The 19,646-nt window shown below is 44.1% G+C and overlaps 8 protein-coding genes across 8 annotated transcripts; 3 read left to right on the top strand and 5 right to left on the bottom strand.

The window, feature by feature from the left end:
• Nucleotides 1-1,639: 1,639 nt before the first annotated feature.
• EAF01_006112 (uncharacterized protein) lies at nt 1,640-1,948 on the bottom strand (the record flags this gene model as incomplete). Its single annotated transcript, XM_038914366.1, has 1 exon — nt 1,640-1,948. One exon carries the CDS (start codon nt 1,946-1,948, stop codon nt 1,640-1,642), a length of 309 nt encoding a protein of 102 aa, XP_038770815.1.
• A 624-nt stretch (nt 1,949-2,572) lies between these two features.
• On the bottom strand, nt 2,573-2,986 carry EAF01_006113 (uncharacterized protein; the record flags this gene model as incomplete). The annotated part of the gene is made up of 1 exon (XM_038914367.1): nt 2,573-2,986. The coding sequence occupies one exon, from the start codon at nt 2,984-2,986 to the stop codon at nt 2,573-2,575; it is 414 nt and encodes a 137-aa protein (XP_038770816.1).
• Nucleotides 2,987-3,520: 534 nt separating this feature from the next.
• On the top strand, nt 3,521-7,213 carry EAF01_006114 (uncharacterized protein; the record flags this gene model as incomplete). The annotated part of the gene is made up of 1 exon (XM_038914368.1): nt 3,521-7,213. The coding sequence occupies one exon, from the start codon at nt 3,521-3,523 to the stop codon at nt 7,211-7,213; it is 3,693 nt and encodes a 1,230-aa protein (XP_038770817.1).
• A 251-nt stretch (nt 7,214-7,464) lies between these two features.
• On the bottom strand, nt 7,465-9,268 carry EAF01_006115 (uncharacterized protein). Its single transcript, XM_038914369.1, has 5 exons — nt 8,825-9,268; nt 8,546-8,688; nt 8,393-8,479; nt 7,754-8,333; nt 7,465-7,698 (listed from the first exon to the last, which is right to left on the bottom strand). The coding sequence occupies exons 1-5, from the start codon at nt 9,141-9,143 to the stop codon at nt 7,622-7,624; spliced, it is 1,206 nt and encodes a 401-aa protein (XP_038770818.1). The 5' UTR covers nt 9,144-9,268; the 3' UTR covers nt 7,465-7,621.
• Nucleotides 9,269-9,591: 323 nt separating this feature from the next.
• EAF01_006116 (uncharacterized protein) lies at nt 9,592-10,539 on the bottom strand (the record flags this gene model as incomplete). The annotated part of the gene is made up of 4 exons (XM_038914370.1): nt 9,592-9,629; nt 9,682-10,248; nt 10,301-10,448; nt 10,510-10,539. 4 exons carry the CDS (start codon nt 10,537-10,539, stop codon nt 9,592-9,594), a joined length of 783 nt encoding a protein of 260 aa, XP_038770819.1.
• Nucleotides 10,540-10,868: 329 nt separating this feature from the next.
• On the top strand, nt 10,869-12,550 carry EAF01_006117 (uncharacterized protein; the record flags this gene model as incomplete). Its single annotated transcript, XM_038914371.1, has 3 exons — nt 10,869-10,946; nt 11,012-11,063; nt 11,118-12,550. The coding sequence occupies 3 exons, from the start codon at nt 10,869-10,871 to the stop codon at nt 11,855-11,857; spliced, it is 870 nt and encodes a 289-aa protein (XP_038770820.1). The 3' UTR covers nt 11,858-12,550.
• A 747-nt stretch (nt 12,551-13,297) lies between these two features.
• EAF01_006118 (uncharacterized protein) lies at nt 13,298-16,017 on the top strand (the record flags this gene model as incomplete). Its single annotated transcript, XM_038914372.1, has 4 exons — nt 13,298-13,339; nt 13,409-13,964; nt 14,019-14,611; nt 14,667-16,017. 4 exons carry the CDS (start codon nt 13,298-13,300, stop codon nt 15,609-15,611), a joined length of 2,136 nt encoding a protein of 711 aa, XP_038770821.1. The 3' UTR covers nt 15,612-16,017.
• A 460-nt stretch (nt 16,018-16,477) lies between these two features.
• On the bottom strand, nt 16,478-18,912 carry EAF01_006119 (uncharacterized protein; the record flags this gene model as incomplete). Its single annotated transcript, XM_038914373.1, has 5 exons — nt 16,478-16,698; nt 16,755-18,331; nt 18,383-18,614; nt 18,751-18,821; nt 18,908-18,912. 5 exons carry the CDS (start codon nt 18,910-18,912, stop codon nt 16,478-16,480), a joined length of 2,106 nt encoding a protein of 701 aa, XP_038770822.1.
• Between the last annotated feature and the right edge of the window lie 734 nt (nt 18,913-19,646).

Below are 19,646 nucleotides of genomic sequence, written 5' to 3' on the forward strand. Positions count from 1 at the left end.
ACGGCGAGGAAATCAAACTTATGTGAGATCAATGGGAAGAAAAGGCATGCACTAGAAGCTTAATCTCGTGTGGTTGAGTGGGTGTGCGACCACTCATTGATATTTGGATAAGGATAAGCCAAGATCCTCAAGCTGATGCAAAGAGCCTCCATGCATATATATAGTCTATGTTGTGTTTGGGGGCCATTTTAAGTTTGTATTTTGAACTTATAGTACTCGGTACTACCAATTTGGATGATTGTATGGCCCTCAGGACACTAAATCCAGTTTTCCAAAGTGCTGAAATCTCAAATAAGATGTTGGCGCAGCACCGGGCATTCCTTCGCGATCCCTAATGCACTAATTATTCAACCGGTAGCTACGTCCTCCCCTTGGCTCGGAGAATTATCATCACGGCTTGGACACGGAGTCTTGCATCGAGGATAAAGAGAATTGAATTTGAATTTCATTTCCAGCAAATTCACAGCAGGAGTACAAACGGAATAGTGCGTTTTCAATGTACCTAAGATTGTACTGATTGAAATCTGACGATGACGACAAACAATTTGAATGTTCTCATTACTGCTCTTTGGCCCAGGCGAGCAGACAAAGGGATAATCCAACGAGCTGGAATTTTTCACTCCTCCTATCGGTCGAGTGCAAAAGTCCGATGCAAAATCGGGACGGAGGCAGCGGGCTTCTTGAGGAGAGTTCTATTGCTCCGGCGCATTCTCATCCAAATACTTGGGAAGATACATAGAACACCATATGCTTGTTAACAAAGTGCGACGATAGAACCTAAATGCAACGACTAGTACTCTTATCAACTTTCCAGAAAAAGACACCATAGATGTGACACTAGGGCTTGATAGTTTACACATACATTCCCTGCAAGGGTAAATGTTACAATCTCATCAAGGAAAAGATCCTACAAATACACATTGGTCTACAAACCTTTGTTTCAAATGAATTTCGAGGTTCACATCGCTATTTCATAGTTGGACTTCAGGAAGTGGGAAACTATAACATAAATATTTTCGAATATTGCTTCTTTATGCCTAGCAGACTCGAGTGGATGCGAGTAGGTTCCTCAGAAGATACACACTGGTTGTATGTTTTAGATTCAATGGAGCCATTCACGACTTGTAGGTATGTATGTAAGTTGATTGAAAGGATAAAGTGGTGATGCGAAATTGACTGGTCAATTTTGAATTCTTGAGCTATTCTCTTAATGCTCTAGACGTCGCAGAATACCAGTGGCTATCAATTGTGAGATTCATAGGATATTTTCTTCTATGCTAGAGATAGCCCGATAGTAACTTTCTCCAATCATTCGCTTTGAGAAAGTTGCATATAGTCTGCTAAAATTGAACAAGAAAAGGCTACTTGATTACTGAATTTTAAAAACCAAATCGTATCTGCTGTTAAGAAGAAAGAGCTATATTAGACTTCTACATATCAGAATATATTGGTAGTTGGAGCAGAGTGTTGAGAGAATGAGATCAAGGTGTCTCTAGAGGTTTGTAGTAGTTGATCAACAAAATGGCAATGTGGAGATCTTCAAAATCATCTCTATCGTGGCTTGGAGATCTTAGCTCGAGAAACCAAATGCACATTGCATTTCGATATCTTGCCAATTGCTCACATGTTTCTGCAAAGGTTATTCCAACGGTTCTTTCTTAGCATACAGTCTCTTTCCCAAAACACTATCAGGAAAAAGGCCGCCCATCGGTTCCGACGGTGTCCAATTACCTGCTTCCCTAGTATCTAAACCAACAAACGCAGGATTCCGGCTTTGCTGTGCAGCCTGCCATATCTCATCCATACCCACCTTATCTGCTTTGATCGACCTTAACTTATAGAAGTTATACACCAATTGGTCTAGTCTCACCCACGTGTACCCCTGATACCCTTCTGCGTATGTTTTTCCCGGCACAGGGTAATCGGCCTCAAAGGCACGGATCCGCATACTTTTGATGGATCTGCCGGATTCAAGAACCGAGGCCATACATATGCGATCAAAAACCAGAAAGGTATTGGTGATGATACCCGAAGAAGCAAGTCCGTCCTTGTGGTGGTCAAACCGACGTTGCCCGCCGAATACGATTCTGGGTGCGACATCCGCTCTCTGCTCGTACTACAGGGGGCCCTAGAGGATCTCGCGAAAGGCGCGTCTAAGCACCGCACCATCCTATTGAGTGCTTTTATCACTTGCATCTAAAGTAGTTCCAGCCACAGATGCATGTGGTACAACCGCAGACCCCGGCATTAACGAAATCATGTGCCATTTTGCATCAATTATGCCCTTGGGGCCACTGTACGTCAGCGCAAATTTGACGAACCCGTCCCAATAACACAGAAAATCTTCCAGAGTTTCTGCATCCAGCTCCTGCGTTGCCTCATCATACAGAACCACAAACCCCCCACAAATCCTTTCCTTATCTATAGAGACGGCGAATCTATTCTGGAGCATCGGGCAGGGCGGCCTCGGCCATGGCGACGGCTTGCATTTTCTTGCGCGGGTGGGCCGGTCACGCCACTCTCTGGATCCGGCGTGAAACGCTTCTAGCTCGTTGAGAAGATATGCGGGTTTTCAATATGCTTCAAATGATGCTTCTTCTTCTCCCATGATTATTTCTTCCGTTTCACAAAGGAGTTCCCAGATCACCACGCGCTCCGCATCTGTCTCAGGCGTCCAGAACCTGGCTAAAAGCAGCAGTGTTTCTTCTTGCGTGAGGCTGTTCGGATCCGCAACAGCTTTCTCAATCAACTCCGCACGCGAAAGAGCTGTCGCCGCTCTGATATTCGCTGTCTCCATATCCACATCAGGAAAATCGAGAAATATACGCCGCTCTTCACCAGTCAGCGCGGAGGGACAAGAAAGGCTCTTTTCCTTCAATGATGGATAGGCTGCAACAAGCTCTTCAAGAGTGCTATGGTTCCTTGATACTCTCATGTATAGGCCCATGTAGGCTTCGAGGATGGTCTTTTCAGGTTTAGATTCCATAGTTATTCTGTGTCCTCGAAAAGGCTCCGATGATTTGATACCTATAACATGGCGCCATAACAAAACCGCGAAGAATATAGATCTTTCAGAATAGAACTCACTTTGTTGGTATTTATATTGACCATTCTTGGAATACCGATGTGGCAACCTTGAATGTTGGTTGGTTGTTGGTAGATATTCACAGGTATCTGAAATAACTCAACCCTCAAAATCCCTTATTTTGCACTCCGTTCAAATCATTCTATTGCACTGAAATTGGATTGTTGGCGTTAAATATTGTTCACATAACGAAATTGAATCACAAAGCTTGATATTTAGGTATCTTTACGTTGAAGTCTTTTGATTGAAAGAGAAACTTGCAGTTAGAACCGAGTTAAAAAATCGCTTCAGTGTAAATCGTCACGTGCTAACGTGATTTTGCTTTCCCCAATCAGCAACTGCGATAAGGAACGCGATTTGGCCATTTCGATAATCGCGACAGCTTTCTTATGGCTCCATCCAACACCCCAAGGAAACACCTCAAACTTGACAGAGATGTCGGATGATGAATATGGAGATATCGACGAAGATGTTTGGGATGTAGCCGAAGCATTGACTCAAGCGTCGCAAACTCTACCATCCAATCCCTCTCATCGCAGAAAACGAAGGCGAATCAGCTCAGGCCAAGAGCTCGACGATTACAATGATGATGATTTATCAATTCAGCAACGACATCGATCGCGAGGCTCTATATCTAGCGACCATGATGAAGGAGACGAGAAAAAGCAGTCTAAATACAGAATACATGTAGCCGCGGAAGAAGTACCGGCAGCAGTCATCATGGGGGCGACACAAGCGGACGGAATGCCTGATTCGAGTCCTTACAGAATTAGAGGACCTATATATAAGAGGCCGAGACCGCTCCCATCACCGGAATTAGAGCCTAAGCCCACATCAGCATTGGCTTCTGTGTTCCGGCCTACCAAAGCCCAGAAACAGAACACTGCTCCACAGTCCGCCCCAGCCGCCGCCTATGATTTCTCCAAAGAGCTCGAGGATCTACCGTCCGATGCTTTCTCTCCAAGCCCGCCACAACAAAACATATCAACTGGTTTGATTACGATCAACTCATCGCCCCCATTCGAATTTACACAATCAGTTCGTTCTCAACGACTGGTCGCACCACAGAATGGCCTTCGTCAAACTACACTCTTTGGTGGACGTGCTCCAAACCAGGCGCCATCTTCCACACAAGCTAAGAAAGTGCATAATTATTTGGTAGATAAGGTACCAGAGCCACCGACGCATCATTCTTTGGACCGAGAGGCTATCAAAACATGGGTGTATCCAAATAATCTAGGTCCAGAACGGCGATATCAATACACCATCGTACATAAGGGACTTTTTAATAATCTCTTGGTGGCTTTACCAACAGGTCTTGGAAAGACATTTATTGCAGCGACCATCATGCTCAACTTCTTTCGGTGGACGAAAAATTCACAAATAGTCTTTATGGCGCCAACAAAACCTTTGGTGTCTCAGCAAGTTAAAGCTTGCTTCGAGATTGCGGGCATACCGAGATCATCAACGACTATGCTGACAGGAGATCAGACCCCAGCTTTAAGAGCCGAAGAATGGGATGAAAAGAGAGTGTTTTTCATGACGCCACAGACTGTCGAAAATGATTTGAAGACAGGTATAGCTGACCCTAAGAGGATCGCGCTTCTGGTTGTTGACGAAGCACATCGAGCAACTGGCAAATACGCATATACTAAAGTTGTCGAGTTTCTGCGAAGATTCAATAAGAGTTTCCGTGTACTTGCTTTGACAGCCACCCCTGGATCAACCGTGGAAGCAGTTCAGGAGGTAATCGATAATTTGGAAATTGCTGAGGTTGAAATTCGAACAGAAGAGTCTATCGACATTAAGGAGTACGTTCATCGGCGAGATATCACTGAGATTCTCATAGATCCTTCCGATGAAATCATTATGATTAGAGACCTCTTTAGCAAGGCGCTTCAGCCGCTTGTTAATTTGTTATGCTCGCAAAAAGCCTATTACAATAAGGATCCTATGTCACTTACTCAGTTTGGCATGCTTACAGCTAGAAAGACGTGGATGGCATCTGGTGCAGGTAAGACTGCAAACATGGGCGTCAAAGGAATGATGAATGCCTTGTTTACTGTGTTGACGAGTATGGGGCATGCAATAAAAATTCTCAACTTCCATGGAATTGGGCCGTTCTTTTCGAATATCAAGGACTTTCGAGCAGAGGTCGAGGGAAACAAAAAGGGTGGGAAATATAAAAACCAAGTCGTTAATGATCCAGACTTTAAAAAGATGATGGACAGGATTCAAAGTTGGATTAATAAGGAAGACTTTATTGGCCACCCAAAGCTCACTCATTTGTGCGATACAGTGCTGAATCACTTTCTCGACGCGGGCGCTGGTTTGGCCCGTGGCAATATGCCACCTTCAAGCACTCGGGTAATTGTCTTCACCGAATACCGGGATAGTGCTGAAGATATAGCACGGGTACTCAACAAACATGGCCCAATGATCAAAGCATCTGTCTTTGTGGGCCAAAGCGACTCGAAGCGCTCAGAAGGTATGAATCAGGAGAAACAACTTGAAACCATTCGCAAATTCAAAGCAGGAGGCATAAATGTTATAGTTGCAACTAGTATCGGTGAAGAGGGTTTGGATATTGGAGAAGTCGACCTGATCGTCTGCTATGACTCTTCTTCATCCCCTATTAGGATGCTGCAGCGAATGGGACGTACAGGAAGGAAGAGAGCTGGTAAGATTGTTCTCCTTCTCATGCGCGGGAAGGAGGAAGATTCATACAAGAAGTCGAAGGACAATTATGAGCAGATGCAAAGAATGATTAGTTCTGGTTCTCGCTTCACTTTTCGCCACGATTTATCTGCTCGTATCATTCCGAGAGACGTTAAGCCTCAGGTCGAAAAACGTTTTATTGAGATTCCTCCGGAGAATACCCAAGATCCATCTTTGCCGGAACCGAAACGACGTGCTAAAGCCAAGAAGAAGCCTGCCAAAAAATTTCATATGCCTGATGGTGTTGAGACAGGTTTTCGTAACGCCTCGAAACTCAATGGCAGTGTCGCGGGCTCCGCTTCAGCAATTTTCGGCGTCAAACGAAAGCCTAGTGAGCTGAATGATGATGAGCTAGCGCCAGTACCCTTACTCGACTCCGTGTTACTAAGTGAGAGGGATTTGGCAGAGCTTGATCGGCGCTTTTTAAGAGTGCCAGATGGTGCTTGGGAAGAGGTCGAGATGCCCGATTTGACAGCTCAGCCAAGCACACAACGATCTCTAACCATGACAGCTAAAGTTTCACACGGAAAATACACCAGAAAATGCGTTGATCTATTCAGCAAGCTTTTGAGATCTCAAGCACCTGGGAACCGTGATATCAAACCATATGGAGACGAAGCACCATCTGACCTTGGTAAAATGCCAACGATGCCATTAGAAGCGGAACTACTCGCTAGATATCCTAAAGCTCCAAAGCCTACACAAGTCCTAAAGCTTTCTAAAGTAACCAAAACCACACCCGCGCCTAAGAAAATACCCGCATCTAGAAAAGCTATATCCAAAAAGGTTCCAGTACGTTGTAACCGCCCTCTTCAACACGAGAATTCCGACTCTGAAGATAGTACCACGTCCATGGCCATGGTATCAAATCTCCGCTCTTCTCAAATTCCTCAACCAACACCTGATTCCGAAGAAGAAGGGCCAGGTGAAAGAGTTGACAGAACCAGTGACATGGAAGATCTAGAAGCGAGTGACGACTCGGATCTGGGAAGTCTGATTGATTTTATTGATCCCACGCAAATCCAAACCCAGATGAACCTTACAGGGACGTCCAACTTTTCGTCAAGCCCACCACAGATGGAGAGGTGGGATGGAGATGAGAAACAAAGGGGGAGAGGAAAAGGCGGGTTGTTGGGAAGGGCAGTGGAGAGGGATAAAGCTAAGAATCTGTCTTCTGAGAGACCGGTACCTACGATGACACAAGACAGTAGCGATGATGACTTACCTACCATCGAGGATCTTGTCAGAGGTGATGCTGTCACTAAAAATAGTGTAAATTTCCCATCCAGTAGTGTATTAAGCAGTGGGAAGAAAGCGACGCCGAACATGTTTACGAGGAAGAGGGATGGTGATATCAGGGGAAGAGGAAACAAGCGGAGAATTGTGGATAGTGATGATAGCGATGAATGAATCTATAGTGTGCCAGTATCATACATACGTCCTCCCTTGTTGGAATTTGGAACGGATTGCTTAGCGTTGGAGTTGCCGGGTGTGGTGCTTGACGTGTTGCTATATATTGGTGGTCATCATGTGTACATGTAATTCTCTGACGATATGTACTGCATATGGGAAGAGTGAAAATAATTATCCATGATGATACTTGGCTATTATTCTCGATGCCTGAGGGCTATCGGGAGCTAAGCATGCAATATTATCCACTGTCTGATCATGAATTATGTATTCTTTGGAAGGTTTGAGGTCTAGTATACAATCTTTCTAATAATTCTCTCAAAGACCCCTGACCCCATTAAATAATGCAAGTGATGTTCTCAATTGAATACTTTAAGCGTACACCCAACTTCTACTACACTCCAAATTCTAATCTTTCCATCCTCTCCTCTCCCCAATCCACCTTACTACATAAACCAAACCCAGCAACACTGGCACCTCAATCACTACAGAAAAATATTAGTGAACATGTTCTTAATAAGGCATATCCAGAGTACATACACGGGCCAACCGTAGCGGCCAACGCCTGTTCACTATCCGCACCATACGTCGCAACCGCCACAGCAATAGCCAACTCGAAATTATTACTTGCTGCCGTGAAACTTTGTGTCGTGGCAACCTTATATCCGAAACCCATTCTCGCACACACAAACAAAGTTAAGAAGAAGATGATTGCAAAATAGACGATTAGAGGAGCTGCAACTCGTACAACCGAAACTATCTGCTGGATAACATGTTGACCCTGACTTGCGAAAAGGATCAAGATAGTGGCCAAGAGACCCAGCAGAGAGAGAGGAGAGAGGTATTTGAGGAATACAGTGTCGTACCAAGAGGGAGACGTGAGGCGGCGGAGGAGAAAACGTGTGAGGATAGCGGCTGCGAGGGGAATGCCGAGGAAGACTGCTACGCTGGAGGCGATGGTTGAGTAGGAGAATTTGGCAGGGCCTTCGGCGCCTGAAATGACGGAGATAAAAAGCACGGAGAGGGGAGCGAATAGAACCATTTGCAATAGACTGTTTATGGCCACGAGGATAGCGCAGTAGGAAGTTGAGCCGCCGGCTAGACCAGTCCATATTAGGACCTAGGACGGATTAGTGGACTGAGTTGTAAACATGAAATCAAAAGAAGGTGAAGAAATACCATGGCAATGCAGCGAGCTATTCCAACAAGTATCAGACCAGATCGAAGCTCTTCTTTGTCAGGGAGGAAAGCCCATGCTAGAGCTAACTGTATATGAGACCTCGTTAGCTATGTTGTGACAGGGTCAAAGGTAGGTAGAAGAGGTTTAAGTACCATTAACAATGGGGCGACAATCCAATTGACGACCAAACTGAATCCAATCTGAACCCAGATATCCTTTTTCTGAAAGACAAGATGTAAAGTTTCGAACTTGACCTTGCAAAGAATCGGATACATCATTGCTAACAAACACACAGCTATATTACCATAGTTATATTAGCATCTAGAGTAAATTGATACACCTTAACCTCTCCTCTAGATTAACTGCTCAAGTCAATATCCCCTGTTACTACATTTCACTATCGACCAGGAATGAAAAAGAGAAGCACGAACCAATCGGCACACTGACACCCACGAATTCTCCCTTTTGCAATGCAGTCCCGACGTTAGGCACAAAATTTCCCAGCAAAATACCAATAGCCATAGCGAGAAAGATCCATAAAGCCAAGAGCCGATCAAGCCACCCTAAACTCTTGAAAAGGGAAGTTTTTTGGTGATCTGCCTGGAAACCATTTCGAGTTTCAGATGGGACTTGGAGGCGGGAGTTCTTCTCAATGTCTACAGACTGAGATGGGACATCCGAGGAAGATTTTTGGAATTGGTTGATAGATTCTGGAGAGACGATGTCTTCAGAGGCGAGGACTTTAGCCATATCGAATAGACGTTTATTAGATTAAACACTTTGAAGAATTTTTTGATTGAACACAGAACTTCTGTTCTTAGAAGTATAGTAATTAAGAAAGTTGAAGAATAATAGCATCTTGAAAAAAGTAAATCATCTACCATAAGAACATCATATTTTATATAAGAAAGCAGAAAGTACATCCTCTTGCTTCGGTTTCTCCCTACACTTTTGGCGAGGATAGCTTTGACCAATCAAAGAGTAGGGGTGACATTCATGGAGTATCGAAGCTAAGTGGGACTGGGACATGCACATGTTACTTGGTTGCTTAGATAACGTGAGATCAAACGACTGAGGAAATGACTTGGAGATGGGGTGGACGGTAGTTGTTAACCATGAGGCAAGGAACCTCAAAACTTGATATGCTTCATTTCATCATTGTCTAGTTTACAGCGCAAGGTATATTAAAATCATTCGTTTAGTTGACCTGGGTCCCGTATCCCCGAATTTGTTCAGCTATTTGATTGTTAGCAAAATATCACGGAGTGTTTAATACTTGAAATCTTACCGAAAGCCCAACTTTGCTTCTCCAATTCTTCATTCTCCTTCAAATCGATACCTTCCTTTGTGATAACCGCAATCGAATACTTGTCCATACTCCTAGCATCTCTGTAGAACAAGACCTTCATGCTCTCCTTAACTGCCTCTAAAGCCACTTCTTTGGTCAACTTCGCCGCAGCCTCCTCATCTGGTGCAACCTTTCTTAACAACGGTTGGGCCAAATGCGCACCGAATCCAGTAGCCAAACTTGGAGAAGAGAATGTGGTGCCCAATAAATCGGCGCTCGCCAAGAAAGGTTTATCATGTTCATCCAATCCAGCAACCAGTAAAGTGTTCCATAGAGGATTGAAATCGGAACGACGCTTGTAAAGAACTTTGGAGAGATATTTGTGGAGATTATGAGCATTGAGGGTGTGACCCGATGCGCCGTATGCTTCTTCGGTATCAAGGGACTGGAGAAGTCGGTCCAGGTATTGCATATCTGATACGTCGCCACCAAATCCAACAACTGATGTATCTGCGAATTTTCGAAGACGTTTTACATCTGTGAATCGTGCGAGAGAACCATATGATGCTATTGGAATCATTAGTGAGATGCATTTGGAGCTTATAGTAATAGATTATACCCAAGTTATCTGCTGCGATTACGACACCATCTTTAAATTTTAACGCCACAACCGATGTACCAGTGACGATGGGTGATTGAGTGTGTTGATTTGGTCCATTTTGTTGAAGATATGAAGCATCATAGGCGCCATAAACATCGTCTCTAGGCTATTTGAGCGTCAGTAATATGAAAATATCTGGCTCATATTGAGAGTGCATTTATGCTTACACGGCCCCAAGCTTGTGGAAGGTGGTTCATGATGTTAAGAGGTTATTGGGACAGGAAGGATTGACAATGTGTTGTGTGGTATCTTCAAATGTTCATGGGGGTAAAGTTATTGATAGTGTTGGAGCTTGAGGAACCTAAGCTCTCGTTGTTCCAGGCAGAGCTCGGGACGCGCCTTCTGCAACCTGAGGCCAAATGTCGGGATATAAGCCCCGGGAACCAATCTGGAGCACGGAAAGCTAGTACCAGTAGGTATCTAGTAGTAGGGTAGGTAGCTAGAGTCAAGATGTTTATTTTATCACTCATGTGCCGGTACATCTAAACGATACTTTGTTCTCGAAACCACTCGCAATACAATAATCATGGCAGGTTTAGTAGATTATGGAAGCAGCGATGAGGAGGATTCACTTCAGATTGACAACCCGCAGACTTCCTCGAACGTAAGCTGAGTATTTAATATAATTCGATGAAGATTTGTGAGTGTCACTGACATCGTAGGCTATAGACTTCTGGAGATATAATATCCAACAATTCACCTACCAATGGTACAGCACAAGGTACGCGAACTCACAGTGAAATTCTGATTTTCAGCACTTCTGACTGCTTGAAAGATGTGCGGCCACACGCGAAAGAGCTTCCATCTACAGAAACCTCACGGACTATCGAACTACCAAGCAATCCAAAACCAAACGCTCCGCTCGTGGGACCGCAATTGGGGCCAGTCGAGGCGACTGACTTGTCAGAATTAGAGGATGCCATGAGCGGGGAACGAGATGGAGAACCACAGTCACCATACTCCGCGAATCGAGCTTTGTTACGAGATCTTACCCTCCCGACAGTCCCTAATTACGATATCCCCCCTTCACCCCCAGGCTCACCAGTAGCCAGTACGAATGCGAAATTTAAGCACTTCCTCGAACTTAAGAAGCAAGGGACACATTTCAATGAAAAGCTTGCAAAGTCAGCGGCGCTCAAAAATCCGAGTTTGATGCAGAAGCTCATGGACTTCGCAGATATTGACGAAGCGGAACAATATGCAACAATCCTTCCTCAGGATCTATGGAACCCGGCCGGATTTCCTGAGTATGCTTATAAGGAGGAACTCGCGAAAAGCCAACAAAAAATCTTGAAGGATAGAGAGGAAAGGAAAGCTCGAGGCCAGAGAGAAGCTCTGGACTTTGTACCTGCAACAGCCTCGGGCGACCCTCGCAGCGCGATTTCAAATACTAGTGGCATCAATGGAAAGGGACAAAAAAGCACCGCCGAACGAATCATGGCGGTACTTGATAAGGGCAGGCCTAATTCGTCAAACACGCAAGGCGTCAAGAGAAAGACAAGATTTGAGAGTTGAGATTCACGGCCTGTTGATGAAGACACATTCAAAACCAAAACAAGACGGTTCAAGCATCGACTTAAGGACTATGTACGACTTTAGGTCTTTACTTGGGAGGTCTGCGATAAAAGGAAAGACCTTGGGACACTTGGAACACTCGAGATTCCATCATCATAAGGTCCCAGGGTCGAGAGCCTTGGTTGTCATCAGATGACAAGAGACTCAGAGACTTTGTTTTACAATAGTCCAGCAGACCCATGATATTACTTCTGATATTGTTTCTACTTCTCGTGTATTCACGAGATCCGAGCATGCATATATATCACGAGATATTTAATGTATTTGACTAATCTCAAAAAGAAGGGAAACGGGTCAAAGTAGAATTTGGATTGAGGCTCTCTGAATATTTGATGATATTCAATATAGTGAGGGCGAAGAATTAGAAAGAAATCTAGGCTGATCCAAATTCCACACGAAAACATCTTACTCGTGGCTTAAATGTCCACCACCCCCACTGGCCATATGGCATACATTTATGTTATATCCACATTCATCATTATTATTAGTCTCAGTTCCACCCCAACATGGGGAAAAATCGATTTCTATAACTACTTGTACGAGTATATGTAATGAAGATGACGTTTGTCCGTGCGTAGAAGCTTATTACTGGTGTTTATGTTATTTTGTTTTCGCAGATCATTTTCGATAATATCGCAAAAGTTTTGGAATTGTATAGAGTACGAGGTGGGTGTGTAGTTGGTACGAATCCTGATACCACTCACTACCATTAATGCCATTGCCAATGTCAGTCAATACACGGATATCTCCTTTCCCCTCTTCGTATCCGAAATAGCTACGCAGGTATGGATTGTTGCCTCGAGGACATTTCCTTTTTGATACTGCCCATTCACCACACATAATAGTACGATATCCCAAATGTGAAATATAAAATGTATAAGATGTATAACTTGTATACTCTTTATCACAAGTGAATACTCTGTACTCCAGTAGATCCTCCTCTATCGCTGGTGGGGTTTGTATGAGTATGTAGATATGATATATGATCGACACATTTTTCTATCGCTTTTAGGCAGTAAAGGTCCCTAGTTCATTCTACCCCGAGCGGCCGAGCCCTTATTCTAGTATGGCAGGGAGAAGATCCGGAGTACCTAGTCCTTCTGATTACCTATCGAAAAGAATGAATCAAACAATCAATCCGACTCCCTAATCAAAAGAAAAAATATACTCCTCGCAAAAAAAACAACAACAACAACAACAACTGATATTCGGGTTGAATTGCTACTTGTACAATTACTTTCATTAACAATTAAAGCATTTGCAAGATCTGCAGAATCCCAACGCCTCAGCTCGGTTCAATCCTTCAACTCGTACACTTTCTTCAAAATACAGTACCTCAAATCGCTTCAAAACTCAAACCGCCCTTCAATTTGTGTCAAGATGCCTTCAGAAAATACCAAAGGCAGTTTAAAGCGCGATAGGGTAGGAGAAATAGCTCCTTCCTCACAGTTATCGAATTTCAAAAAAGGCTGACATATAATCTCAATTTAGGTAGGAACGATCGAAGAGAGCGAATCGTACAAAAAGCCGCGCCGATCAGAGAGACTCTCACAACCGGGTCATACTCCCATCTCGAACAAGCAGCACCTTCCTTCCCCAGTTACAAATCAAGGTTCTTCTAGTGATAATCTCAGAGATGGCACTGCAACACCACCAGAGGGTCGACCAAGCCAGATCCAGCACCGAACTCCAGAACCAAGTGAGCGTTTCCTTAAGGACTCACAAGCTTTGTCATCTCCCGTTCGATACTCGCAAGCAAAAACTCAAGAATTGAGCCAATCACAAAGAGACGCGACTACCTTGTCAAGTCAGGTCGAAGATGAGGAAGAGGAAGGCGTTTGGGGATACTTGATGCCTCTCAATCACAAGTATGGAAGACTTCTTGTCTTGCGGAGAAGAAATGCTTGTCCGTTGCCAGACAAGGACAGTGATCTCGGAAACCCTCGTATAGGCAAAGATTTGAATAAGGAAGAAGAGGCTTATGAAGCTACCAAATTCAAAGGCATTGCTTCCGGTGGATACTTGATCGGACGACATCCAGAGTGTGGTAAGTGAAGTCCAGACAATCCGACACAAAGAGTGATACTAAAGATCTTTCTAGATCTCAATATCGATGATATCAGAGTCTCCAATAGACATTGTCTTATTTTCACCGAGAATCAAGCAGGTCTAAACGTTGCATTCGTTGAGGATCTATCAAGCAATGGTACCTTCATCAAGGAGAGTATCATTGGACGAAATAAGCGTCGCCAACTCGAAGATGGAGACGAAATAGAAGTAGTGGATGATGTCAGATTTGTCTTTCGCTACCCGAAGCTGCGCGAAACCAGCAAATTTTTGCAGAAATACCTACTTCTAGAAAAACTGGGGTCAGGCCACTATGCAACGGTTTACTTATGCGTTGAAAAGGCTACAGGTCAACGTTTCGCCGTCAAAGTCTTTACAAGAAAGCCTGGCATCGGAGAAAAACAAAGAATTGAAGGTTTGCAGCAAGAAATTGCAATACTAATGGGCGTCAGTCATCCAAACATTCTATGCTTGAAAGATACTTTTGATGAACCTGGCGCAACTTACCTCGTCCTAGAGCTCGCAGCGGAAGGAGAATTATTTAACTGGATTGTCAAGAAGGGTAAACTTACAGAACAAGACACAAGAAAGGTCTTCGTTCAATTGTTGGAAGGCTTAAAGTACTTGGTGAGTGCTTGTCCTAATGACTTTCCATGGATTCTAGCTAATCAATTAATTATAGCATGAACGTGGTATCGTACACAGAGATATCAAACCAGAGAACATTTTGATGACAGATGAAGATTTGCATGTAAAACTTGCAGACTTTGGTCTCTCAAAGATTATTGGAGAGGCGTCTTTTACGACAACGCTCTGTGGTACCCCAAGCTACGTAGCCCCGGAAATCCTCCAAGACAACAACCATCGAAGATACACTCGTGCAGTTGATATTTGGTCACTAGGAGTTGTTTTATACATATGCCTGTGTGGATTCCCACCCTTTTCCGATGAATTGTATTCTAGGGACAATCCTTATGACCTCAAAGCCCAGATCAAGCTCGGTAGATTTGACTATCCTTCCCCATACTGGGACAATATCGGCGATCCAGCATTGGATCTCATTGATCATATGTTGACAGTCGACCCGGAGCAGCGTTATACCGTTGATGAGTGTTTGGCTCATCCATGGATGACTCAGAAGACTCTCAATGTTCATGACAGCACAGACGGTCTGGTCGGCGGACTTGCAAGTCTCGACTTTAGCAAGCGTAAGATCATGAGAGAGAGAACACTCCTCAGCGACATCAATGAGGTCAAGGTTTCCAAGATCATCCACATCAACCCTGACAAAGAACCTGTCAAGGTATACATCAAAAATCCACATGCTAAATCTAATTGTATCAACCAGCCCTCAACTCAACCAGACCCGATGCAAAACGGAACCAAGAATGAGCAAGTCCCAGCAGCTCAGCGGGATCCAAATGAGTTCATTGAGATGGGTGGCAAGGGCGACCAAACTCTCTTCGATAACGCCGAAGGTAGCATCTATCCAGAGGATTTGGAGGCAAAAGCCGAATCTCCTGTTAAATCCCACGAGATGAAGGCGCCAGAATTAAAAACCCCAAAATCCAAGACTTCAAAGCCCGAGACACCAAAATCTAAGACGCCAAAGAAGAACGGCAAATAATGAATTCTGGCTAAGCGATTTCGTCGATGATAGGATTAACCTTTTCCTGCACAGTTTTACCTTGTATTATGCCTTTCTTTTTTAACACTCCCGCTTCTTTTCTGACTAGATTCTTCTTCTACTTGTACATACGTTGGGTGAGGTAGGGTAGGAGAAACTGCTAAGTACGCAGGCAGAAAGTCATTTTTGATGCTCTCGTACCCGTTTAATGATTATGGGATAGCATGCATGTTGAAGCTGTCTACATTGTGGCAGCGGAGAAGTCAAGATTGATTGGGGACATAACGTATCATACCTACTAGTCGTCATAAATAGATATTGTTAATATACCTTTTAAGCTGTTCATTTGTTAGGAATTCCATGAAATTCATTCCATTATATTCTGCACATCCTCAACTTACAAAGATTGTGGCAGGCACCCTGCAATCCATGCTAAAAAATTTAAGACTGTCGTAGCACAAATCATACCATGTAGCACCCAAAAACCATGTATTTTAACAATGTATTTTCATTTCGCTGTCTATCAAAAAAGAGAGCTTGTGTGGCCATTGCTTTCCCTACGCAAATTGCAACTACGCTTCCGCAGAAGTAGATATCTAAAGAGAGTCCATTGCATTCATCGCAACAGCAGCCAACTACAGTAGCACATACCACTCCTCCATCAGAAGATGCCAAACCGAGTTTTTGGTGCCCACAATTCGCTAAGTCTCATATCTACGCAAAAAAATAAAGAAGCACAACACTCGGATGTGTCGCTAGACTTCTTGCCCATCCTCTCCTTTCCTTTCGATGCATCCGAGTCCAGCAGAACACCAAAGCGATAGGGCTTAGTAGCCTTTTACAGCTATGCCATACCGAAGAAACATTTACTCGACGGTAACTGACTTGGCCAAGTTTCTTGGGAAATCTACGTTGAGACCACCGGCAACAGCCAAGTGGTAGGAAATAAGTTGGAGTGGGAGAACGTTGAGGAGACCTTGCAAGCAGTCAATGGTAGCTGGGATCTCAATCTTCTCGGCTTGACTGGTCTGGAATTCCTCATCTCCGGGGTTGCAGATAACAATCGGCTTGCCAGAACGAGCAATGACTATTAAAATTAGTATTAGTCGTGTAGATAAAAAGAATTTGAGAGTGTAAGCATACCTTGTTGATAGGCGTTAAGAGACTTTGCAAAAATCTCATCACGAGTAAGAATCATGATAATTGGCAAATTTTCATCAACCAATGCCAAAACACCGTGCTTAAGTTCGCCAGACATGACAGCCTCGCAATGGAGGTAAGAAATCTCCTTGATCTTGAGGGCACCTTCCAAAGCTGTGGAATACTGGCTACCTCTACCCAAAAGCAACAAACTCTTTTGATCCTTGAAGGTTCTGGCACAAAGCTCCTTGATTGGTTGATCGAGCTCCAAGACCTCCTTGATTTGTCCTGAGATCTTTCCAAGCCCATCCATAATATCCTCGCGTCTCTTCTGTTTCGAGGAACGATCTTCACTCAAGGAGAGAGCAAACATGATCATAGCAATGAATTGAGAAGTGTAGGCCTTGGTAGAAGCAACACCAATTTCGGGACCGGCGTTGACGTGGACACCACAGTGAGTGAGAAGGGAGATGGAGGAACCGACAACATTGACAATACCAACAGTCAACGCACCGCGCTCCAAGCAGTATCGTAGAGCCATCAAGGAATCGGCAGTCTCTCCAGATTGAGAAACAAAGACACAAGTATCATCACGGAAGACGGGTGCTTGTCTATCGAGGAAATCCGAGGCGAGCTCGACAGCAATTGGAATTTCGGTCAGCTCTTCGAAAGCACCACGAACCGCCATGCAAGAGTGATAACTAGTACCGCAAGCGATGAATATGATTCTTCTGCAACGTCGGATCGTGGCAATGTATGATCTCAAACCACCGAGTGTAACTGTCTTGTTCTCGACATCCAAACGTCCTCTCATTGTGTTGATAACTGATTCTGGCTGTTCGAAAATCTCCTTTTGCATGAAATGATCGAATTTGCCCTTCATGATTTCTTGAAGTTCCAACTCAAGAGTTTGAATTGTGCGGACGTTGGATGAGCCGTCAACCTTGGTGAGTCTGTGGATGTTCAAGGAACCCTCATGGATGTGAGCGATATCATCATCCTCAAGGTACATGACCTTCTTAGTGTGCTCGACGATAGCGGAAGGATCTGAAGAAAGGAAAAACTCTGTTGGCATTGGAGCTCCATCATCAGTCATGAAGGCACGGGATTGGGATCTGTGCAACAAGGACTTGTCTGCTGGAGCAAGAGCATTGCTGGCGGAGAGGAAATTTCCAACGCTGGATTTCTTCAATGCGGCGTTTTGTGAAGCTTTCTCGGCAGGTAATGGTCCATCCTCAGCGTACTCGACGTCAACAAAATCGACCTTCATGCGCTTCTCTGTTCGTACACCAATAACCAATGGTGAACCCTTGCGTGCAGCAATAACCTCATGTGGGTAGTGTACTGACTTCATCAAAAGACCAAAAGCACCTTGCAATTCCTTGATAACCGCCTTTGCCAAATCTGTGAAACCAATTGTTGGATGTTGGTCGTAAAGGTATTTTGCAAGCTTGGCAATGCATTCTGTGTCGGTCTCGGTCTCAAACTTGAAGCCCTTTGATGTCAACAAGGTCTTCAACTCCTTGTAATTGGTGATGATACCATTGTGTACGACCGAGAATTGCCAGGAGGGGTCAGATCTGCAAATCTCACATCAGCAATGTATAGGACCCTACAATAGCTTTACGTACCTGTGAGGATGGCAATTAAGACGAGATGGAGGACCGTGAGTAGCCCATCTGGTGTGTGCAATACCGGCGTGGGAATCGAAAACCTTGGTGAGATCTGGCTTCTCCTGCTCGATGAGAGCCTTTAACTTTGCAACTTTGCCAACCTCCTTGAATGCAAAGACTTCATTCTTCTTGTCTCCATCGATGGCGAGACCAGCAGAATCGTAACCACGGTATTCAAGGCGCGAAAGACCTATAGATTGTAAATTGTTAACTGGCAGATCCCAACAAGTTGATGAAAGTTGTGCGAATATTGAAAGACATTGTTGGTGGACATGGCGGTATAAATAACACCTCAATCAAAAGGAGGGGCAGTTTGTGTATCTTACCATTCACAAGTGTGTCAAGAATGTACTTTCTATCCTTCTCCACCAAGTAATTAATGTATCCGAAGATTCCACTGAGCAGATAGTTAGTTAAATTGTCAAATCTTCAACGTCCTCGTAATTGAAGGATAGCAGGCATTTCCAAAGCATATATACATACCACATTGTTGCAGTAAAGGGGATGTGTTCTATTGGGATCTAGATATTGGTAGGATGTGCGAAAAGGGTATCGAAAGCAAGAATGATTGTAGATTAAAAGAAAACGAATGAAAATGGGATGTATGATTTCCTTTCCTTTCGTTGAGGGATGTGGATGGTTTTAAGGGGAGTAAGAGGGAAGAATGGTGGGTTGGATATTCTTCGTCTGAACGTAAACGTGCACGTTGTCACCCCCACAGCCCTTTGCCTCTCAACCTGTCAAGCATGTTAACGAAAAGAAAATGCGGTAACAAGTGTTCACTGTCTACGAATCCATTAGCTACTATGATACGGGGCCAATTGATTGTTGCTGCGGATCTCAAACATACTAATAAGTGACTACTATGCTCGTGTTGAATAACTGGATTAAGAACCCTTGAGGCTGGATCTCTCGTACTTTTCAAAAAGAAATCTTACCTTACCAACCCAATTGCGAATAGTCTCACGCTTGGAACCCGTATCAATACGCCTTTTCTTGTCAATGTTGACCTCAAAACTTTTCAATGTCTTCTTCTTTCCCACCTTCTTCCTCGTTCACGTACCAATTATTGAAGATGCTCAACAGGGGAGCATTCTGCCAAAGCTGTATAAGCCACACAATCGACCCACCTGTTAATCTAAATAAAGCAGCATTTGAAGTTCTCCAGGCACAGGGGACTTAATCAGGTACCTAGGGTCGCGGGGGCATAACTCTATCCAGG

This window comes from Botrytis porri (genome assembly GCF_014898465.1).
Source record: "Botrytis porri strain MUCL 3234 chromosome Unknown BPOR_007, whole genome shotgun sequence".
In the NCBI taxonomy this organism is placed as follows: Eukaryota; Fungi; Ascomycota; class Leotiomycetes; order Helotiales; family Sclerotiniaceae; genus Botrytis; species Botrytis porri.